Genomic DNA, 24,343 nt, shown 5'->3' on the forward strand with positions numbered 1-24,343 from the left:
GAGTGATGGGTAAAGGACTTTTCCAGTATCTTGGATGGGTCCTCCAAAGTCCAGACTGGGAGGGGGGGATGGTGACCTCCAGGGGCAGCCCCAGGACAGCATGATGGTCTTGGTGAACTCCTGCTGCCTGTCCTCCTGGTTTTGTGGATTTGGCCTCTACTAGAAGCTCTGGTCCTCTTCCTATATTTCTGTCTCTCCCTGCTCTCCTCTGCCAAGATCTCTGTGACTTGGAGTTCTCAGCTTCTCTTCGTGAGGTCTGCAGAGGGAGTCGAACCCTGCTGCCATCGTGTCAGCTCCCTATTATTGTTTTCCGATAGTAATTATCTGCTTCTGGTACAGAGGATTATAGTTAAAGTAAAAACAAACCCGTGCTGGCAGGCCGCTAGGAAGCCCCACAATTATGGACCAGGGAAATGACTGCTGCCAAGCATCCATGTTGACTTTTTCATGCCTTTTTCTTACCTCACTTCGTAAAGAAGGAATAGTGATTGGGGAAAGACATCACTGGAAACAATCAAGAAATAATTCAGCCCACTCTAAACAGACTGCATTAATTTGGATACTTTGCATGTCTGCTTATACCCACATAGGTGTGTATGATAAGGACTCCATGTGTATGTACACACACTCACATGCATGCATGTGTTTATGCTCCAGTTTAATGAGAGCTCCCACTTTTATAGAGCTTTTCTCACCACAGTACTGAGGCAGGTAATGCAAGTTTTATTAGTCCTTCTTTTACAAGGGAAGGGACTCTGAAGCTCCAGGAGATAAAGCAGTTTTCCCAAGGTCATTAGGAGAACAGGGAGGAGGTCCTCTTTGGCCTGGGATGACCAGGGCTTGCTTCTTGGACCTTCTTGTTCTGGTCCTTCCCTCCCTCACTGAATTAATTATTCACACTCCTGCACGATGTGCACATGTGGTCTACCACCATACAATCAGTGGCTTCTGGTGGTGATGGCTGCAAGATTGCTGCCTTTCTCCGTCTCCTCCCCCTTGATAGTAGGATCAAGTCCATCTCTGTCAATGATTTATTTTTATCCTTCATAGGAGTTAGACCCACCAGTTCATTTTCTTGAGCCCACCAGAACCATGGTCACTATTTCCTGTCAACAAGAGAGATCAGAGGTGGCAGTCCGAAAAGCGCCTTCTCTTCCGTTGCCACAGGTGACTTTTCCCCTGATGTTGGGGGTCCCCTTGGATTCCTCAAGCTCATCCGGCAGCCTCCTTGCTTTCTGTCAGAGTCTAGTCAGACACTGGAAACTCCCTTGATCAGCCCATGCAGAAGAGTCAGGAAGTGATGCCTGTTGCATTGGTGCCATTGGACCCTTCCAGAAGAACACCAGGAAAGTGGGAAGAGAGCAGAGGCTCTGATTTAGAACTTTTTAGTTGATTTGCTGATTTAGAACTCCAGGCTTCCCAGTTCTTCTACCTGAACTTGGCTGAAGATATGGCAGTCCCTAGAAGACCTCTGTCTATCTTTGGTGTCCTTAGAGCTTCCCAGATAGGGCAAAGTTGGTTCTTCCTTAATATTCACAGAAACTGGAGGTCATCCAGTCAACCCCCAGCATTGGTCCCTTCCATAACATCCGTAAGAAATCATATTCCACCTTGTCCTCACAAAGACCTCTGAAGTCAGGGAACACAGGTTATCTCAGTGGGTACTGTGGTCTACTCGAATGTGCCTTTCATTTGATCTTGTGTTAATACAGCATGTTGTGAAAGATGTAAATACTTCTGTCAGGTAGATAGCTATGAAGTAGAACTTCCCCTAGAAATCTTCCTGCTTTCATCCCACCCTGCCTCCTGGCACCGTGGAGTAGAAACAGCCAGAAGAACAGCAGGACACTACCTTTCCCCCAGTTGGGAGGGATAGGCTCTGCCTTTATGGTCTTGGCTTGGCAGTTCTTCTGGAGATCATCCTCTCTAGTTAGCCATCAGGTGTGAAATGTGGTAGCTGTGGCATTCCTCAGGACTGAGGTCTGGAGAAATTGTATTTTGCATCAGTGAAAATTGAACCAGTTCCATCAGAATCACAAATATTTGCATGTAACAAGGGAGAAGTGAGATGGAGCCACCAAGCCCAAGGATTAATGTCAATGTGATCCGTTTTGTGACCCACCTCTGACTCAAATTGTGGTCCAATCAGATCCCATGTGGGTGTGACTTAGACTGAAAAGTTGCCAGCTAAGTGTGTGTATGTGTGTGTAAATCTAGATTGTGTATGTGTGAGTATGTGTATGCATGTGAGTATGTGTGTACATAATCAACTCTAAGACTTAATGTTCTCAAAACCACAGGGTGGTAAGGAAGTTATTAGAAAATACCATGCTCATTCATGTTGAGATAAACACTTCCTCCAGGTCTAACCACATCTGCTTTCAGAGAGATTTCCTAGAACAGCTGTGTCTGGTAGCCCAGAATAATGGCACACCAGTTCATCATTCTTCCATATTTATTGATTCTATTTCATCTTTGTATACCCACTTTGGTCCGTAGCCCCTAACTTTCACATAGTAGTCAATGCTTTACACTTAGATCATTGCCAGGGGAGGAAGGGAGGGTCTGTTTGTCAGAACTGACATCCGTGGATATGGGAGTATCAATGAGAACCCTACTTACTATATTGCCTCACTGTGGCGCATGGAAGTGATGTGAGTTCTTGAAGGATTTGTAACAAGCCAATTCTGGTGAGTCCTCTCAGGACCCAGAGCCCTGAATGATGCGAACTCTGTATAAGCTGCTGCTCTTTAGGGCTACTCACACTCACTTCAGAAAGGCTCTTATCCATATGGTTGGCCAACAACTCATTTTAGGGAATGGCAATTCATATTGGACATGGAAAAGAACCCTAGGATTCCCCAGGATTCAACCATTTTCTGTGAGATGAACCTCCAAGCAAATTATCTTGGATAATTAGGAAGGGGTCTCAGATCTAGCTTAGTCCTTTATTTTACAAATGAGGACAACTGGTTCTGACTTGTAGGACTTGAGTTTTCATTATTAGCAGTGTATGGTCGAGTCCAAAGGTTTCATCCTTCTTCTGACCCTTCACCAAAGGGCTCTGGGTCTATCTCATTCTCTCATTGCACATTAGGTGATCATATACACCTGGTACCTGGAGAGAATCAAATGGCAGGTTGAGTGTGAAAGCAGTTTTCACACTGCAACCAAAGAGCTCCCTAAGCCCTGAGTAGTAGAGGCTGCTATGTCTGTAGACTTAAGTTTTGTTACCTATGAAATGGAATGTTATTTTCTAGACTTAAGTAATGTAGTGGTAGCACCTACCAAGTGAACCAGTTCCATGTTTCCTTCTAAATGTCAGTCTGTGGTCTTGCATTGTATTGTCTCCCCCACCCCCCATAGAACTTAAGCTTCTTGGACAGATTCTTGACCACGCAGTGGGACTGGCTTGTCCTCACTGGCCTGTTACTGCTAAAGGAGTGCCTTGGTGTAGGTACTTTCAAGTGACTGGTGTAGAGGGTATTCTGTTTATAAAGCTTTTCCACCCATTCAAAATTCTGGGTCCTCTTACCTCTCCTGAGGGTAAAATAGTTGGGTTAGCAGTGGTGTTCAAATTAGAATGACTGACTTAGAGCAGGAAGAAATTTTAATAATAATCCTAGTCCACATAGTCATTTTGCAGAGCTGGAAAGGGAGACCTGAAAAGGAGTCACTTACCCAGGGCCATAGACTAGTAACCAAGGTAGTTTTCTAGGCTCAGATCACAAATTTGAGAATCAGAGGAGACCTCAACGGCCTCTAGTCCAGCTGACATATGGAGTGCTGAGTGGTTGTTGATTGTCCCCGCTCTTCTTGGAGACCTCCTAGGAGAGGAGGCTCCCAACCCTCCAGCAAGCGTAGCACTGCATGGCAACAAGGTGGACGCTGGCATCGCCAGCATGATGGCAGGCAGGCAAGGCCAACTCATAAAGTAGGGGGTAGAAATACTTGTACTACCAAACTCAGAGGTTATAAGTATTAAGAGTAACTCGTGAGAAAGGGCTTTCTTTCTGAAGGGTTTCACAAAGCTAATTGTAACCTAGTTCCATGATTTCAAGTCAGTTCAATAATAAGTGCCTGGATCTAGAAAGACCCAAAGTAGACATCAAACCCTCCTCTCAAGGATTCTTGCCCCCGATTAATTGACAAAAGTCAGTGGAAGGAAGAGGGAACCTAACTGGGGGGTTGGGAAAGGCCTCTTTTGAGCAGGACCTTCCTGAGAAGGAACAGGGGATTGACCACAAGGGGGTCATTGCAACTATGGAAAGTCCTGGAGATGGAGGGTCCTAAATAGAGAGCAGTAAGGAGACCCATTTGGCCAAAGCTCAGAATTTGCTCGTGGCAGGTGTAATCCACCTGAAAGGAGAGGTTTGTACCCAAGTGGCAAGGCCTCAGAGCCAGCAGTGTGGTGGGGCCCTGGAGTCAGTGAGTCCTGTTGAATTCTGAATGGGATGGTTTGAGTTCAGATGTAGCCTCAGACCCTCTGGGTAGCCCTGGACAAGGCCCTTGGCCTCTGTTTACCTCAGTTTTCTCACCTGTAAAATGGGGGTGGTGATAGGGTTACTGTGAGGATCAAATGAATATTTGTAAAGTACTTTGAAAACTGCAGCACTCTCCAACATAAAGAAACGTTGCCTAGTTTTGGCCAGTCCAGTACAGTTGCAGAGACTCCTGGGATTTAGGATCTTGTGTGTATCCCTGATGCTCATGCAGGTGTGGGGATGGAGCTTGTCCTTGGTGGCTGGACTAGGGTCTGGAAAGCACCCTGGACACCATAGGAACAAGGTGTGGGGTTCCTGAGAACCCATTTTCCATTTGTTCGCAAATAGTGATTAGAGTTTAAATGCTCAAACCAAGGTCTTTTGACATGAAATCCAGTATACATTCTCTTATTCCACAGTGTTTTCCAAAGCGTGCTCCCTTCCCCCTCACACATACATATTCCAATCTTCTGGAGAGTGGGGTACGAGATGCAGTGGGGAGGCCTTTTATTCTTGACTAGCTTCACAGAGTGTAGAAACCAAGTCAGATGTTTTCCCATCGTTTCCTGCCAAGAACAGGGTCACCCCACTGAGGCTCCAGCCTCAAAATTCCCGAACCTTCATCTTCCCTTTGAGCCTGAAGACCAAAGGGCCCGTGATGAGGCCGGCTGTGCCGGGGCCCTGCCTCAGAGGCATGTGTCTGCACTAGCACAGGGATGACTCTCCCCCGGATTCCTTCAGCCTTTCATCCCCAGCAGCCAGTCGAGCCTCTCCAGGTGTGGTGCCCGCATCAAAGAGGACGGGCGGGCTGTGGAGGTGCTCAGCCACCAAGACCCAGAAAGGGGAGTTCTTCACACAGCTCCTTTCCCTCAGGTGTTGTTGGATGTGCTGCTCGAGCCAAATCTAAAATGAAAGCCAAATAAAGAGCCAGAAATGGCTTGTTTACCACCCCTGGAAGCCCTGATGGCTAGGCCTTGGGCTCCACCTTCTCCAGTGACTGCTGGACCATTTGCCCCCAGATACTGGAGCCCCCCAGCTAGAAGAGCCTTTTTGAAGAAAAAGAAGACTTCTTACATTTGTAGCTCCCAGTTTATATCCCTGAGATAGAAAGCTACCTGGGATGCTTAGCAGATTTGATGAATTGATGGATTCTAGCTGGAAAGCTTACAGCATTCTGCTTTCTGGCGTCCTCAGTGCATTACCTGCCTTTTCAGAATTCTCTGCATTCTATTGCCCCGAAATCAGTGATCATCATCATACTTTTTAGGTCACCCTATTAAAAATGTTTGCTTGCTTAACCCCATTGCATTAAATAAATAAAAATTTTTTAAACACTCCTGATGTGTTTGTTAACAAATTAGGTGCTTGTACTAGTGCATTAAAATAGAATACACATAAAATACACTTTCATAAAAATAGAAAATGGAAAACTTAAAAGCAAAATTAGGAATGGCAGAAGATGTATTTAGCAGTACAAAAAGCTTTCTGTTTTTGTAATAATAAATATAATATTCCTTAAAAGCAGTGTGATTTTATGTATATAGATGTGTATCTGTGTTTATACATATGCAAACATATATGTTATTGTTTGGAGGGGGGTTGCAGCTTGGTCTACCAGACTATAGCGGGTGGGAGCACTGAGACAGTGAACCTCCCACTAGGGGAGTGAAGTTATCTGGCTGTGCACCTCCGCCACCCACCCATCTTGATTTAAAACTTTGTGCCTCTCTTCCTAGGTCTCGCTCAGTTCATGCCAATACTTGATTTTAATGACTCTTCTAACTTAAAAAAAAAAGCCGCTTTGTCAAGATGTGCAGACCCAGATGGGAAGGGTCTTAAGTGCGTGGCTGACTGCCCTTCCCAAATCACAGTGTTTCCACCCTACCAGCTGTGCAGAGGTTTTTGTTGGGATTTCTTCTAGTGGTGGTTCCCCCCCTCCCCCCACGATTCGGAAGGGCCACGGCCCTCGGGGTCCAGCCCCGGGTCTGGGAGACTTGTGGGACTGCCAGTTGTCCCGCATGATGTGGGGAGCTGCAGATGCTTCCAGATTCAAAGGGTCTGCTGTGGCCCCTAGGGATGCTCTGGGGTGGGGGCAGAACTCAGGTCAAGTAGGGCTGAAGAGCCATGGAGCAAGCCTGCCCTCTAGTGGCCCAGGAAGAGCCATTTGGTTTAGGACAGGACTCTTGCTTGCAGGATTTGAATAAGCTGCCTTTTTATTCAGCATCGTAGGACAGTTGCATCTAGGCCAGGTTGTTTGAAGAGTTTGAGCTGGGTGCTCTATGACCCTTTGAAAAATAGCCAGGTAGCACATCCTATATCTGTCCTTGTCTTTCTTACTTGGGCACACAAATTGGATTTGAGTGAGAGGGTGTACCTGGACCCCTGCTCTATACACTGTGCCACCTAGCCGCTCTGAAAGGAGACGGCACAATGGATGGAGCGCTGGCCTCGGAGTCAGGAGGATGGGAGTTCAAATCTGGCCTCGCACATTTGACTCTTACTTGCTGTGTGATCTTGGGCAAGTCCCTTAACCCTGATTGCTTTGCTTCCAGGACCATCTGTAGTCGTTCTGGACCAAGATGGCACTTGGAGGAGAAAGTGAAGCTGATGACTCCCCCTCATTCAGATTCAGTTCTCAGGCTTGTCATGGCATCACCTCCTGGTGTCTTGGTCTTTGAAAATAAAGGACAAGCATCATTATTAATATTTCTTACTTGTGATTTTTGTGCAGATATGTACCCAATTCTCTTCCCTAATTAGATAAGATTCTTTTAGATAATTGATTTTATGTTTCTTGGTGTTCTCCACAGTGACCAGGATAGAACTTGGTAAATATTTGTTTTTTTGTTATTTTTTAAAGAAGAAATATATAACGATAAATTAGAGTAATCATTGATTAGAAAGACCACCACCAACATGATTAATATGAAAATATATTAATAAGATTTGTTTATATGTGTATGTATATGTATAAATATAAATTTTATATATATATGAGCCACGTTAGATTACTCTCTATCAGAGGGAAGGGAGAGAGGGAGAAAAATGTGAAACTTGGAACCTTACAAGAATATGATTATTGAAAACTTTTCTTTACATGTAATTGGAAAAATTAATTTAAAAAATAAAACGATAATATACTGAGAAAAAACAAATGATTTCCCACCATTGATCAAGAATCCTAATGTAAACCCTCTCAATCGCTGATTCAGCCCAACAAATATTCCTCGAGCATGGCCTCTGGCAGGTATTCCTCTTCAGCTGGGAAGGCTGTCACATGAGAGGCTTCCTGAGATGCAGAGGAGTTCCTACAAAGAGGAGCAGAGGAGTTCCCACAAAGAGGAGGAGAAGAGCATTGTTGACATCTGGAACAGGTGACAGGTCTTGGACATTAACCTGGGTTGTCTTTTTAGGCCAAGCGAGCTGTACAACGAGGAGCTACTGCAGTCATCTTTGATGTCTCAGAAAATCCGGATGCCATTGACCAGGTAAAACCTTGAGTTCCATTCGGAGGCTTCTGTACTCTGTAGGGGACCTCAGCCTTGCCTGGAGGCTCTGCTTGGTGTTTCTTTTATGGAGAAGTGGTACAGAGACTGGGCCTGGTGTACTTGTTATCCTGTTAAAATGAACAAAGACTGAGAAAATACTTTGTGTTCAGGCATCTGGCTATGCCACTTGAGCCACATCTCTGGCTCTCAGTAACTGCAAAGTCCAGTTGTCTCGTTGGTCTCCAAGTCTGCATTTCCCAAAGGCTCCAGCAACAGTGAACAAACTGGAGGGACTCAGCTGGAGGTTTGTGGGGCAGCGCTGAGTTTGACCCGCTTGTCTCCTTCAAGCCTTGTATTTGTTGCTTTCCTCGAAGGTCTTTGAGTGACTCCATTAACTGGCATCTTCTTTCCTTTCCTAGCTCAACCAAGGCTCAGAAGATCCCCTGAAGAGGCCAGTGGTTTACGTGAAAGGGGCCGATGCTGTCAAATTGATGAACATTGTTAATAAGCAGAAGGTGGCAAGAGCAAGGATCCAACATCGACCGCCCCGGGTGAGGCCCCGGAAGCAGGAGTTGGGCTTTTCTGGGCAGAACCCCACCTGCTCCCCCAGTTTATCTTCAGGTCCTGCTGCTCACATAACTAGCTCTCTTCCAACTTAGACTCTTGAGTTTTGTTTCTGGCACCTGCTCCTTTGAGCCTACTTCATCTTTGTTGTAGCTAGAGATGTCAGAAATGGCTTAGTGGAGGATAAGGGCTGCCATGGGGCAGCCCCCCTGCCCAGCAGCCCTCTTTCGTGGTCTCGCTCTCTCCTAAGCACAGTCTTGTTCTCTTGCTCATATGCTTAAGGCTTCTCGGCCTTCACATTCTCTTCTGTTCTACAACCTCTATGGAAAGTTGAGCCTAAACAAAAGAGGAAGAAAATGAAAGCAAAAAGTCGTCGAATTTTGTTTCCCCTCATCTTTCTTTGCTCCCATGTTTGCTTAGGATGATGTGCTTGACACATGAGGAGGGGAATGCACTTTTGTGACTCGGATTCCTGGCTTCAGAACACCAGTGCCTCCTGGGAAGGCGGTGGGTGCCCGTTAGAAGCTGAGTCTGGGAAGGCTGCCGGCAGCTCCTGCTGCTCATCCAGCACCCTGGCCCTTGGCCATAGATTCTGGGAGGCTGGGAGGCTTTTGCCTCTTCAGATGGATGTTCTCCATGCCTTTCCTCTTCCTTGGTGGAGATAGTTCCCTGGCATTTAAGCCCTCAAGTTCTAGGGCCATGCTGTCTCCTGGGCCTGGGGTCTCTCTGTCCTTCAAGAGCAGTCTCCTAGGTTTGGAGAGGAAGGTTTCTGGGAGCCAGGGCCAGAATACTTCAAAATCAAGGCTTCCTTTTAAAGAAGATAAAGAAAAGCAGGGCCATGGTAAAGAGGAATCACAGTACTCGTGGAGGCACCCTGTTCTGAGTGATTCAAGCCATTCATCATGGGGCTGGTAATCAGGGTTCCCCCAAACAGGAGCTTCATTCCTTTGTTCTGTAGGGGTCATGCTCAGGCTTCTTCATGGGGGCCTTGCTGTCCTCTGGGGTTCTGACTTCTCTGCAGGCCACCCTGTGTTCAACCTGAGTGCTCTTCAGAGGGTATGGGCCCACACCTGGGCTCTGTGGGTCATGATCCCCACATGCTGCAAGAGCTGCTCGAGGAGGACAGAAAGGACGAGCTCATTCAAACCTCTCAGTTAACCAGGATCTCTGTTTCTTCCTTCCCAGCAACCCACTGAGTACTTTGACATGGGCATCTTCTTGGCCTTCTTCGTTGTGGTCTCCCTGGTTTGCCTCTTCCTCCTTGTCAAGATCAAGCTGAAGCAGAGACGCAGCCAGGTAAGGATCAGAGGCCACCCCTGGAACCAGGCCTTCCCAAGGGTGTCCTTAGCCCCCCGAGAGGAGGGAAGGACTCCCATCCCAGACCTCGGCTGTCTGCCAGTGTGGAGTAAGGACTGGAGAAGCTTCAGAAATTTCCCTGGGGAAGGGGGCATGCATGAAAAGGGATTTATTGAGCTCTTGTCTTCAGGAGACTTACCTGCTAATTCTGTATCAAGTCAGGGATTCTGAGAGGAAACATAGTGAGGCCCACACTTGAGGAATATCGTGGGGGGGAGAGACTTGAGGCCAGGAGCCTGATGAGGAGACCCTTGCAAAAATCCATGTGATAGAGGGGTGGCCAGGTGACGGATTGGAATACTTTGGATAGAAAAATATATTTGAAAGGGAGGAGAGTTTGGGAAGAAAAGTCTGTTTAGGATATGTGTGGATTTTAGGGTCTGCCTCAAAATAAGCAATAAGGAGTTTATTTGTGCCTGGAGCTTGGGAATGAGAGAGATCATTAGGTAGTATTTGGCACAAAAAATGATAATTAAACTTACGGGAGTTTATCAGGTCACTAAAAGAATGTAGATAGGGAAGAAGGCCCAGAACAGAGCCAGAACCCTGGCCTTCACCCAAAGTCAGAGGACATACTAGAGATGGTAACACAACAAAAGAGACTGGGGGTGAGCAGAGCAGCCAGATTGGTTGGTAGAGCAATGAGAGAGCATCACAGAAACCCAGAGGAAGAAGTATTCCCTTCCATCCCTCCTCCCAGGAGTCAAACTTGGCAGAGACCCTGGTACATGACCCATTGCAACACAGAACTCAAGAGATCCCCAGAAGCTGAAATGACAGGTGGTCTAACAACACCCCTCCAGAATTCTCTAGAAAATTGACTAGGAAAGTGAGAGATAAAGCTCAATAGTTTGAAGTGATGATACGGGGTTATTGAAAGGTTTTTCCATTAGCATAAGGTTTGGGTTTCTTTCTAAGTGACTGAGAAGGAACTAGTAAATAGGGAAAGATTGAAAATAAAGGAGTGAGGTGAGTGATGAGCCCAACAAGAATTCCTAAAAGAGTTTAGGTATTTGTTTAAAAAAGGAAGAAACCTAAAGCAAATGAGAACAGAAGGGAAAAAATGGAAAATCAAATGAGAACTATGGAACAAAGATAGGAAAAATAATTAACATCTTGGTAATAGAAGTACAAAGTCTTATTGAAAATTAGTTAACCAAAAGAAAATCAATGTATTTATGAAGCATTGAAAAATAATAATAAAAAAGTTAAAAGAATGGAAAAGAAAATGTGAAATATTTTTTTCAGTAGTATTTTATTTTTTCAAATTACATGTAAAGACAAATTCTGAGTTCCAAATTTCCCTCTCCCTTTTTACCCTCCTCTTCCCTAAATGAAAAGTGGTTTGATATAGATTCTGTGTGTAATCATATCCATATTAGTCATATTGTAAAAGAAATAGATCAGAAGGGGAAAAAAACAAAAAAATGTGAAAATAGTATACTTCAGTCTACATTTAGCTTTCAGTTCTTTCTCTGGATGTGAATGGCATTTTTTTATCATAAGTTTCTTCACAGTTGATCATCATGGAATGGTTGCTGTTACTATGTAGTGTTCTCCTGAAAATATGAACTATTTCATAGGAAAAACAATTGACCTGCACAACATATTAAAGAAAGATAATTTAAGAATCCCTGGGCTTCCTGAAAAAAAAAGAGCTTCCTCTTAGGAACAGAGGGCAAAGGAGAAATTGAAAACATCCATGTGTTGCTTCCTGAAAGAAAATTCAAAATAGAAATTCTCAGGAATATTAGCCCAATCTAAAGCTCTCAGATGAAGGAAAAAATACTGCAGGTAGTCAAAAGGAAAGAATCCAAGTGCTAGAGAGCACACAAGGTTAAGCAGCCATCACTTTTAAGGAACATGGATTTTGGAATGGGATATTCCAAAAGAGAAAACATTATAAATCCCACAGGAAAACAGAAATAAAGTGCTTTTAAGCATTGCTGATGGAAAGACCAGAACTGAGTAGAAAACTTAACAATTCACACTCAGGATTTAGAAGATACATAAAATGGTAAACATGCATAAAAAAGCATATAAGGGACTAAACAACTATGAAACTGTTTACATTATTATATGAGGAAAAGAAAAATAATAATGTAACCACCTCAGAAATAAATTATCACCGAGGGTCATAAAAGGAATCTTAATTAGACAAGGTTTGGATGTGATTCTTTTATGTTTGAATGATCTTAGAATACTAGAAAGATAGTGAAGAGAAATACAATGGGAGAAGGGAGAGGAAGAATGGGGAACATTAATCTTAGATAACTAAGGCACACAAGGAAGACTTTGTGCAATAAGTGGACAACACTTGAACCTCACTTTTACCTGAATTGGTTTAAGGAAGGAAGAATACCTGTATACATAATTGGGGAGGAACAAATCATGTTGTTCAGCAGGAGGAAGATGTTAAGGGAAAGGAAGGTATGGAAATAAGAAGGAAGGTAGATTAAGGAAGTCAGTGGCAGAAGTAAAACACTCATAGGAGTCAGGAGAAAAAAAGAAGTATAAAGCAAATGGGACAGAGAAAAAATCTCAGTCCTAACAGAATATGAATCAGGTGAACTCAATCATCAAATGGAAGAGTAGCAGAAAGGATTAGAAACCAGGATCCTATAATATGTTTTTTTTAAAAAAAGTACACTTGAGAACAGAAAGATATGCAGAGTAAAATAAGGGGCTAGAGCAGAATATATTATTCTTCAGCCAAAGTAAAAAAAAAAGGCAGCTATAACAATCATCATCTTAAAGCAAAAACAAAGATAGAAGGAAAAAAGATGTAAATAGCCAGACTAATACGAACAATATATTTCCAAATACTGAATATATATCCAAATATGCCATCATCAAAATTCTTAAAGGAAAAGTTGAATGAGATGATATATAAAACTAAGTGATAATAACCTAGAGTCAGAGAGTTCAAAATAAGATTGAGGCATTTTGTAGCTGTGTGATCCTGGGCAAGTCACTTAATCCAATTTGTTGGAATTTCCTCATCTTATAAAATGAGCTGGAGGACAAGGCAAACCACTCCAGTGTCTCTGCCAAGAAAACCTCAAATGGGATCAGGGAAAATCGAACACAACTGAACAACAATAAAAGAATGAGTAGGTCAAAGAATACATCAAAGAAACAATAATTTCATTAAAGATGACAACAGTGAAAGACATACCAAAATTTATAGGATGCTGTAAAAGTAGTATTTAGAGAGAAAATTTATAGATGCTTACAGCAGTAAAAGAAAAGACAGATGAATGAATTAGACATATAATTTGAAAAAACTCAAAAACCAACAAATTTTAAAAACCCCTATTAAGGACCAAACAAAAATCAAAAGGGATATTAATAAAATTGAAAGTTAAGAACCCATTGAGCTAATAAATAAAACTAGGAACTGGTTTTTTAAAAAAACAAGCCAACAAACTAATTAGTTAATTTGATTTATAATGGAAAGAGAAAAACAATCCTAGAGACTAAAAAGAATGAGTGAGGGTGGGAGGTGAGATTATCAAGGAGCTATGAGAAGTGGAAGAAAGGGAACTCTTCAAAGTGATCTCTTTTTTTTCTGTTCACTCTAAGAGGGTGAGAGGGTGGGAGGGAACTGGAGGAGGGAACAAAAGGCTGAGAGTAGTTGATTTGGGGAATGGGCTAGAACCCATGAGGAAGGAATTAAAGGATTGGATTGTAAGTGATGATCCACAAGAGTAGAAAACATACCTTAGTGTTGGAACTTGTCGGCACAGTTAGTGTGGTGGCAGTGTTGGGGAGCCATGTGGATTAGCTAACACTCCATTTTACAAGATCAAAAAGATAAGTAACTTGACCAAAACTTAGAAGTACAAGAAACTGGGAGCCCACCTCAGATCTCTTTACTCCTGCTGCCTTCTTTCCTTCCCCTGCCTAGATTACAACCCACCTGAAAGTTCTGGCTATTTAGTGCACTTTTGCTCTAAAATGCCAGACCTTTGCAGTGGAATAGATATTTCAGGGAGTGACTTCTCATTCAGTAAAACAGAAATGGAGTAAGATGAGGACAGGAGAGAAGGGTCTGAGGTTCCAAAGCCTTTGCAGATCTGTTCCTCTGAGGGAGTCAGTCCTGCTATCACTCATCCCCAATCAGCACCAGTTGGTTGACTGCCCTGACCTGACCTACACCTGGCCTGAAGAGGTTCTGGTTAGGGAAGCAATCCCTTTATCAGGTGCCATCTTAGAACAATGGCATCAAAGGGACCCTGCTAGTAAATTGAAGTACTGAGAATTTTCTGAGTTCAGAGAGTTAGCAATGCTGCAGTTTAAGAAGAGTTCCTTCGCAAGCTGTTGTCTTCTCTGTGGTGCTCTTTATCTCAATCATTGGGGGTACTCTGCTGCTGAGATACCATAGTGGGAATGGGCTTGAGGCTGAGCCCTGTCCTGATCACCGGACGCTGGCCAGGAGTTTCCACCAGATTTAGAGGTCTTCTCTGGTCCGGAAGAAGACAGTTGCTGTTGGGGATGCAACCTACCATTGAAAGGCTGAAGCCATGGAAACTTGGCAGACCAGAGAATTCTCTTTATTGTGCCATGCTTTAGAATAGTCACTACAAGGTTTCCTGGGATCACCTCAAATATGTTAACTCAGTTTGTAATTAGGGAAATGATCTCCTGTCCCTAGCTAGGATTTTTGAAGAAGCAGTTTTTGTGTACAAATAGTCAAAATACACACACACAAATTGGTTGAGGGAAAAGGCACTATTTTGGCTGAAAACAGACCAAGTCTCATATATACATTTTTGGAAATATTCTAGTGTTACCAGCATGATTTTATGTGAAATAGAAAATGCTTTGTTTCTAAAAGGAATTATTTCAAAAACCTCTGACTTGCACACAAGACTTCTGCTGCTGTCTCCCAGTAGTCTAATCCTTGGGAAACCTGGACTTTTCTCAAATTGGATGAATTTGTAATGATTCTCGCTCACCTTGTGAACTGATCCAATAATTAAGAATTTTGAAAATCTCAGGAAACAGTTTTAATAAATATAAACAATTTTTCTAGCAAAACTTTTACAAATACCTTCCTCATTTTAGAAATGTAATGCCCATATAGAAATGATGTCAAAGTCAGGTTGTTCTGTACTTCTTCCTTTAGGAACTAAATTTTTGACTGACAGCATTGGTTTGGGGGTTTTTCTGGTTTGTTTTTGGTTTTTTGCAATGCAGTGGGGTTAAATAAATGACTTGCCCAAGGTCACCAAGTGAGGTAATTATTACATGTCTGAGACAGATTTGAACTCGGGTCTTCCTGACTCCGGGGCTAGTGTTCTATCCACTGCACCACCTAGCTGTCCTTTATGAAAAAAATAATTTTATGTGATGATAATTTTAATAATTTAATTGCTAGGACTTTCAAATATATATGTAAATGATTTTACTTATTTAATTTTTAGTGTGGAGATGAAACAAATAAGATGGTTCTTGGCTAATGTAGTCTGTGTATTTCAAAGTTTTATGTTTAATATTTATAAAGAACGATTGTGTTTTATATTGGGCATCATAATAGACATGGTTAGTGATCCTTTGAGAGATGGGCCTCTGAATCCATATGAAACGTAGCCACTGAAAAACCAGAAAGTTGTTTTGTTTCTCGGGAGAGTTTGGTTAGAGACTCAAGGAACTGTTGTCTGCAACTACAAAAAAGGTGCCCACTGGTCCCTGGTGCATGGGCAGCATGTCTAGCTTCGTGGTCCGGCAGGTTCTGGTGAGCTTGTAATGACTCCCAGCTGTCAGGTTTGTAAATGTTTGGTATCCAGATGCACCATCATGGTGGTTCCTGATGGATGTATCCTCCTCCTTCCTTGTAGAATTCCATGAACAGGCTGGCTGTGCAGGCCCTGGAGAAGATGGAGACAAGGAAGTTCAAGTCAAAGAGTAAGGGCCCGCGGGAGGGGAGCTGGGGGGCCCTGGACACCCTCAGCAGCAGCTCCACTTCGGATTGCGCCATCTGTTTGGAGAAGTATATTGATGGAGAGGTGAGAGCCAGGATGTCCAAAGGCAGCCTTCACTGGTGCAGAATGGCCAGGTTGGGATGGGGGGGGGTGGGGCTCCTAATGAACACTTTTTCCATGTAGCCCAGGGCAGCCACTGGGCCTGAAGTCAGGAGGACTCATCCTCCTGAGTTCAAATCCAGTCTCAAGACACTTAAAAGCTGGATGACCCTGGCCAAGTCACTTTACTCTGTTGGCCTCAGTTTCCTCATTTGTAAAATGAGCTGGAGAAAGAAATAGCAATACACTCCACTATCACTGCCAAGATCCCAAAGGGGGCATGAAGAGTCAGACACAACTGAAAAATGACTCTGCAGCTGGCATTCAGCATCCCTCTGCTGTTTGCCAGTGAGAGCCAGGCAGAAATGGGTCCTAGCTCTGCCCTCAGGAAGAATCTGTGCCCCAGTGACTCATCTGTCCCTTGCTGCTTCCACACAGTCCAGAAGGTCTGGAGCTCTACAGCATTGCCCAGCTCCACCTTCTTATCCTTCAGAATGTCCAGACCTTTTGCTTTCCAAGAGGAAAACTCACTAGAACCGATAGGTGGGAGGCCCAGGGAGACAGATGTCAGCCCAGCATGAGCAGTGACCTGGGGTGGGGGTGGGGGGGAATAACCTCTCCCCAGCCTTTGCTGGGAGGGCTTTCAACAAAGACAGCATGACCCGATGGGGAGAACTGTGAGGAACAGACCTGCCAGAGGCTTGGCACCACCAAAATTCTGATCATAGTATTGGGATCTCAGATTCATCCCACGGGACTTTCCCTAGAGTGATCTGCTCAGGGAGCCTCTTGTGACCTAGACATAGTGGGGGCTCAGTCATTGGTCCCTGCAGCCAGTGGGGTGCTGGGCCTCTTCGGCAAGTACCAAAGGAGCTTCTTTAGGATCTGAGACTCAAGAGGTCGGTGGCAGGCTCCTCCAGCCCCAGCCAGGGGGTTCCCATATGTGGCGTTGTCCTTCTCTCTGGACCTCTGTCCAGTGCTGCCTCACAGGTTTGTGAGTGGCTTTTACCTTGGATGACCCTGATGTTCCAGAGGCTTTCATGTGGACAGACAGAACATGTGGAAGGGTCATGGTTCTTATTTTATAGACGAATGGCCAGCAGCTCCAACCTCAAAAGCCTGGAAATGAAGAAGAGGTATACACGGCAGCCCTCCTAGGGTGTGCCTGGGACCTTTTCTAGCTCTATTCAGGATTCTGGAAATGAATAATGTTCTCTTACATTCTAGGAACTCCGGGTTATTCCTTGTACTCACCGATTTCACAAGAAATGCGTGGATCCCTGGCTCCTTCAGCACCACACTTGTCCCCATTGCCGTCATAATATAATAGGTGAGTAGGACTTGATCCCCTGGGTCGGAGAGCCCTTGGGAAGGGCACCATCTGCCTGTAGTCCTCGAGGGTTTGGTGAGGACATCAAGAAAGCCCAGAGTGGGGTGGCTAGGTGGCGCAGTGGATAGAGCACCGGCCCTGGAGTCAGGAGGACCTGAGTTCAAATCCAGCCTCAGACATTTAATAATGACCTAGCTGTGTGGCCTTGGGCGAGCCACTTAACCCCATTGCCTTGAAAAAGAAAAAAAACCTTAAAAAAATAAAAAGAAAGTGCAGGGTGAGTTCTCAGGGTGGTTCTCATCCCACTTATTTAGCCCCTGGACCGCCCAGGCTCTGGGTTTCTTTGGGGGCATGTGTCAATTTATTGGGCACCAACAATCAGCTGTGGCTGCCCAGCCAGTCACTTCCTCCCTTAGCCTGGGGAGTGCTTGGGTGCCCCCCCATCAGTACAGTTGGGCCTCAAATCTGGACAGCTGGAGCAGAGTTCCTGAGCTTGTGTCCACTGGGATCACCCGGGGGTGTGTGTGGGGCAGAAGTGGTTCACTGTTAGTCTATAAGGAAGTGTCCCCCTAAACCCTGGGTCATGTGCCTTGGACTCTGGCCCTTCCTTGGTTCTTGGGGTGATGGCTGTAGAGTGACCCCACTCCCTGGATCAGAGGTTTTGCAGTGGAGTAAAGCGGCTGAATGGGTCCAGCCCTTTCCCAGTGTCCTGGCCCCACTTTACCCCGGCTGGGCCCTTCGCAGGACCTGGAAGGACCCGGCCGTGTTGAGCTGTTGTGGTGTGTGAACGTCCCACCTCTTTTTCCCTCTAGAACAAAAAGGAAACCCTGGCCCCGGGTGTGCTGAGCCTGGGAACCCATCACGGAGCCGGCAGCCGAGGGTCATCTTGCCGGTGCATTATCCAGGGCGGGTGCACAGGGCCAGCCAGATCCCCGCGTACCCCATGCGAACAAGCATGGACTCCCAAGGCAACCCCATCACGCTGCTCACTGTCGATCCCCACGGAGAGCAGAACCTGTACCCGGGCCAGGCCCCAGCCTACATCCCTGGTTACCCACCACTGCCCTTGGACCGCGCTCTGAACCTTCCCCGCTGCGGCTTGGAGCCCAGGACCTATGCACCAGCTCACACCTTCCGCCGGTCCAGGTTCGGCGGGCGGGGCCTCTCCAAGGCAGCCTGCCTTTCCCAGTATGAGACCATGTACCAGCATTACTATTTCCAGGGCCTCAGCTACCCGGAGCAGGAGGCCCCGGCCCCAACCAGCCTCGCCCCCCAGCCTCCCTCCCGGGCCTTCCAGCCCAGTGGCAACCTGCTCTTCCCCGGTGTGGTCCACGTGGCGCCTGCATCTCACCTGGAGAGCGGCAGTGCCTCCAGCTTCAGCTGCTACCACGGCCACCGCTCGGTGTGCAGCGGCTACCTGGCTGACTGCCCCGGCAGCGACAGCAGCAGCAGCAGCAGCGGCTCATCCGGACAGTGTCGCTGCTCCTCCAGTGACTCGGTGGTGGACTGCACTGAGGTCAGCAACCAGGGCGTCTACGGGAGCTGCTCCACCTTCCGGAGCTCGCTCAGCAGCGACTACGACCCCTTCGTTTACCGCAGCCGCAGTCCCTGCCGGACCGCCGAGGCAGGAGGCCTGAGCCGGGGACCCCCCCACGAGGAGCTCCCGGCACCCAGCCGGGGCTTCCATGGTGGGGACCGGCGGCCCACCGCAGCCTCTCCCTCTGGGGACCAGCTGTCCAGCTGCAGCCTCGAAGTCAACTACAGCAGCCATTCCTCTCTGGAGCCCAGGGACGGGAGCGGCTCTACCTCAGAAGGGGGGCTCGAGGCTTCTCCGGGGGCGACATGGGACGTGCGGAGGGCCTGGAGGGCCCCGGAGACCTCGGGGGCAACCCCAGACCCGGCGTGTGCATGCTGCTTTGAGGCCACACGCCCAGCTCTGGAGTCTGGCCCGGACCATTTGCGTAGGACCGACGGGGTGAGGTGTGGGGGCTTGTCCTGCTACTTCTATGAAGAGAAGCAGGGGGCCCCTGGCGGCGGTGGTGGCTGCTACATGGAGGACTATGCCGTGAGCGTGCGCTACACGCTCACCGACGAGACCCTGCCGAGCTGCTACCTGGGATCCCGTGAGCTGGGCCAGCGCATTCCCATCATTCCTGAGGACGTGGACTGTGACGCAGCCCTGCCCACAGACTGCCAAGGGACCCGAGGCTACAGCTCCTGGGATGAGCCCCCTGAGTCGGTCCCTCAGCACCACCAGGGAGGCCTGCCGGAGAGCCCAGAAGAGAGAGAGCCTGGCGGTCAGGCCCGTGCCTTCCAGCTCCCCCCCGAGGAAGAAGCCAGGGCCTTCTTCCCTCGGGGCAGCCCAGACTCTTCGGAGGCTCCAGAGGCTCCCACGGACACCGCAGGTAAGAGGACCCCTGGCAGACACGCTGGGCAGGAGAGGCCTGGGCTTCTCTTGGCCCTCTGAACCCTGCCCTGGCTGCCGGTCTGCTCCGCTGTGTCTGACCCTGTGTTCTCTCTCTCAGGCCGGGGACCTCCCCCTCTCCCCGCACTGGACAGAAGCGGCCGAGGGATCTGAGCTCAGATGGACTTGTAGTTGGAAACAGCAACTCAGCAGAGACTCCAAATTGTTTGACTTCCTTTCAAAAGAAAAAAGAAACGAAAAGACTGAACTTTTTTTAGCTTTGACAAACAGAGAAGTGGTAATACGGAGAGCCAGCCCTCCCCCTTGCCCCAGAATGTGAGCCACCGCTGTGGCAGTGCCACCCTTGCAAACCTGACTCACTGCCCACCACCAAACACCGTGCCCCAAGCCCTCTCCCTTTACAAACAAATGTTTATTCTTTTAGTCTCCAAAGTGTGCGCCTTGGGGGTGGGGGGGAGGACTGAGCTCTCTGCTTTTTTTAAAAAAATATTCTATGTAAATGTAAAAAGTGTTATTTAAATATATATTTTTTAAAATCTTCAACTCACCAACTTTTGCTGAAAAGAAAGCTCACACTACTGCATTAAAGTGAACCACATCTTGTCTAGATCCTGTTGTCTCCCCCAAAGGAGTTTGAGGCCTTTGATATGCTCAGGGCTCTACCTGCCTTAGAAAACTCACCAGAAACTTGAAGTGGGATTAGCTGACATGGGCCCAACCTGAGGAGAGGGGTCGCACCAGGGGCAGAGCCAGGGCCCCCCAGCTTCTGGAGGGACTCCCCATGGCTTCTGCAGCCACAGGTAACGGGAGCTTGCACACCTTGAGGCAGCAGAGGATGAAACCCAGGGCCCTCCTCATGGTGGCCCTAAGGACCCTGGTATTAGCTGTGAAGACCCAGGGAGACCCGCTCTCACTGAGGGCATCGGATGGGGCAGAGTCCAGAAGGAATGGCATCTTGTTGCCTTGGACCCGGTACGGGGTGACTCTGATGTAAGTTATGTCCCCGCTGCTGAGCATGGGCCCTCTCTGCCCATCTATTCAGGCAGGGCCATGCCCATGAGCCTGCCATCTCTCTTGCCAGCTAGTGGCATCCTCCTCCTGTCCCCTCAGTCTTGCCATGCCATGGTCCCAGCTGTTCTTTTTGGGGTGCAGGAACAAATGAGCATAAATAGCCTAGCCCACTTGTAATCCATGTTTCCTGTGGAAGCAGCTGCTTCAAAAGGGCCAGGCGCAGCTGGCATTGCCCATTGAACCAGAGAATGTTGATGCTTCTACCCTCTTTGGCTCCTGTCTTGCCTTGGGCAGATGTGGGTGACAACTTGGGTCCCAAAATGCTAGTGGAAAGGACTTTTTTTTTTTCTGAAAGGGGGTGTGAAAGACCCAAGCAATTAGGGAAAGATTTTTCATCATTAGAGAATCTGGGTCAGATCTTTCCAGTCTAGAATTTGGATCTTTTTTTTTGTTGTTGAATATATCTTTCCTCCCATCCTTCCTTTTTTTTGAAAGAATTAATGACATTAACCCAGTGTTCACTAACTCTTCTAGTCGCCTCTTTTAAAATAGTTTACTTGATTCAAATTATTTATTGCTAGACCTGTGCATACTAAGCCAGTTAGCCAAATGGGACCCCACAAGGGAAAGTCAGCCCAAGGGAACAGGGGCCACGAGGGCTTCTGCTCTCCCTGTGTCCAAAGCAGTTCTAGGCATCTACATGTCTCTTATCAAACTAAGGGCAGGTCCTGAGAGCCGCAAACACATCACCCATTGGGTAGCTAGGCGATGGGGTGGCCCCCAGGAGACCGACTGTAGCTGGCCATCAGTCGATGCAGCTCCACTGCGGCAGCATTTGAAGGAATAAGACACGAGCTTCCAGGCATCTGGACACCCTCCCCCACCCCATTACCTGTGGAAAGCTTGGGAGGGGCCTTGGCAGCCCCCCAGGACACCTGGCCACCCCACCCCAGAGTGCCTGATGGGGGAGGGGAGAGGAAGCAGGGCTGTGGTGGCTGCTGGGCAAGGGCCAGGGGGAGGCGGCCCTGCAGAACTGAGGGAGCAGCTGGGGAGGCCCCAGCGGGAGCTTGGGTTACCGGGCTCCAGCAGCTTCTGGGGGGAGCGTGGGTGTGGCCTTGTGCAGCCTTTCTGAATGCCCCAAACTCAGGCGTCTTCCAAACCCTGAACCCCATCTCACCCCTTTATTTGGGATTTGATTAAATTTACTACCCAGGATCCCTAGCTCAACCTCCAGGTTCAGGGGAGTGGGGCCAGGGGGGAGGAATTGAGGGCTTCTGTTGGAATTTAAAGAGTTTCTTGGGGGGGGGGGTCACAAGTCCTCTACAGCCTCCTCAGGGCAAGGGGCCCCCAGAGCTCTTGAAGGTGCCAGAGTGGAAGCCCTGGCAGGTTGCATGGGCTCCCATTACAGCCCCAGAGCCTGCTTGAGGTCTCCCTCCTGAGCAGCGGTCAGCAGAGACACTCAGCTTGGCACCGGGGGATTCGATCAGGTCCAGTCCATCGTGAATCGGGCACCTGCCCTGGGCCAAGCCCTGCAGATACAATAGCACCACTGTCCCTGCCTCCAAGGAGCCCGGCCGTGTCAGCCCTATGGCTCAAGGGAAACCCATTAGACTTTGGTTTTGCTTAATAAGGGAGTAGTAGCAAGGAAAAAAATGTTGAACTGTTGGCAGGGTCTGCGGCTTGTGTTTTGATTTTTGGTGTTTTTTGGCTAGCCCGTGAAGCCTCCAGAGGAGGATGGCGTAACATGTTCCATTCTGAGAGGTTCGAGGTGCCCAGAACCACCCAGGAGCCCTTTTCAGGTGAATCTCCGTGGTGTGTGGTGGTTGGATGGAAATGGAATTCGGGCTATCAGTTTTTCCACTGCAGCCCCAGACGTCAAGATGCGCTGGCACCGGGTGTGGGCCCGCCTCCCGCAGCCCCACTCCCGGTGCCAGGCTTCCAGGCCTCAAGCCGCACGGCCCCCACTCCCTTCCGTGGGGGAGAGCTGGTGAAAGGATCGTTTGAGTGTTTCCAGTGCGGCCTCATCGACCCGGCTGGGGGTCTTTACCGCTCCCGCTCCATCCCCAAGCCAAGCCATTGTTCAAACCTATTTTTCCACTTGACAGCCCCTTCCCTATTCGCTGCTAGGCCCTGCTGAAACTTCAGGCAAAAGAACCCCCAAATCATGGCGGCAGAGTTATGTTTAAACAGTCCTGCTTTTTCTATTCTTGATATAAATTGTCTCCGTTGTATTGGGCTAATCAGGAACTATTTTAAATGTTCTTAAAAGTTTTCTCCCATAGCACTTAAAATGTTTTGTAAAAGACTTTGCTGTAAAGATTTGTAAGAATACTGGTCAAAGGGCTTTCTCCAACATTACCATTTTTTAAAGATGTTTTAAAGGCTAGAAAACAACTTGTGTATATTCTGTATATGTATGGCAACACATTTCATTTATGGAAATATGTTCTCAGAATATTTATTTACTAATATATTTATCTTAAGCCATGTCTTATGTTGAGAGTGTGATATTATTGGAATAATCATTGGAAATCACTAACCCAAGGCCCTGTAAATACATGATAATTGCACCCAAATTCTTCATATTCGCCGACCAAAAACATGATTTAAGTTGTAGTCTTCTACTGTTTTGTAACAAAGTGTACAAAAGGCTGTAAAAAAAATACAGTTTTATCAAGTACGTATGAGATGTTGTCATTCTGTCTCATGAAAAATCCACAGCGCTTCTGAGAAAAACCAGGGAGGTCCCGACACGACACTGTTTAATTCCACTGTATGAGAGTAGACTGGAAATTCCACCCTTTCTCCATTCAGAGTAGCTGTGGGACCCGCAACAAGCCCTGTTTGGGTTCTCCTGGGAAATGCAGGGGGTTAATTGGTCTTCTCTGCAGCCCCTTCCAGCTCTGGAGCGTGAGCTGGTGTCTCATTAATGTCTTACAGAGAGAGGTCTCAACGTGAGGTCAGCAGAGATCGGTCTTTGATTTGTACCTCTAGCCCCTTCACCATGGGCCGGCATAAATCGCTTCACCTCTCGGACACTCGTCTTCATCTCTTTGACACAAGCAAAACCTGTGCTGCTGGGTCCACCCCAGGATGGTGGCCTTACATTCAGAGTTCCCATTGTTCCAGCCCAATGGACTTAGCCACGACTGGAGGGTTGCTGTCCACATTAAGCAGGACCTAGTTGTCTTCTTAGAGATGATGGAGATTTCAGTGGGAGAATGAAGGTAGCAAAGCAGCTTCTTTACAAGTTCAGGCAGCTATCACTGGGAGGTCCTAGGCACCAAGGGTTTCCCAGCTCCCCACTGCACTAAGATTGAAGGTCATGCTCCCTGGCCTTGGGGATGGCTGCTCAGGACTGGGGGGGGGGGGGGTCTGGCCTAGAGAGGGAGAGGTGAAAAGGTAGCTTGAGTCCTTCAGACCTGCCCTTACAAGCATCATCAGCTTGACTTGTCACTAGGGGAGTGGATTACCCTTATCGTCCAGTTCTCTCCCCTACCACACACACACATACACCCTTGAAAGCATCCTCAATAGGATCATGGAGTTAAAATTTGACTGGGGTGTCCCAGATTATTAAATGCAAGAATTCTTTACCTGGAACTCATTTTGCTATTTTGACAACTGAATTTCAGTCTGTTTGATTTCCTTTGTAATCT

The 24,343-nt window shown here is 47.2% G+C and overlaps 1 protein-coding gene across 1 annotated transcript in view; it reads left to right on the top strand.

Moving 5' to 3' along the window:
- ZNRF3 (zinc and ring finger 3) overlaps positions 1–21,947 on the top strand; it is a 71,587-nt gene extending 49,640 nt beyond the window's left edge. The window contains exons 2-8 of the mRNA XM_074206247.1: positions 7,898–7,972; positions 8,392–8,523; positions 9,722–9,832; positions 15,736–15,903; positions 17,146–17,248; positions 18,061–19,653; positions 19,774–21,947. Of these exons, the coding sequence (XP_074062348.1) occupies positions 7,898–7,972; positions 8,392–8,523; positions 9,722–9,832; positions 15,736–15,903; positions 17,146–17,248; positions 18,061–19,653; positions 19,774–19,826 (2,235 nt within the window). The 3' untranslated portion in view covers positions 19,827–21,947. The remainder of the gene's footprint in view (positions 1–7,897; positions 7,973–8,391; positions 8,524–9,721; positions 9,833–15,735; positions 15,904–17,145; positions 17,249–18,060; positions 19,654–19,773) is intronic.
- Positions 21,948–24,343: the final 2,396 nt, after the last annotated feature.

Source organism: Macrotis lagotis, chromosome X, assembly GCF_037893015.1.
Source record: "Macrotis lagotis isolate mMagLag1 chromosome X, bilby.v1.9.chrom.fasta, whole genome shotgun sequence".
NCBI lineage: Eukaryota > Metazoa > Chordata > Mammalia > Peramelemorphia > Peramelidae > Macrotis > Macrotis lagotis.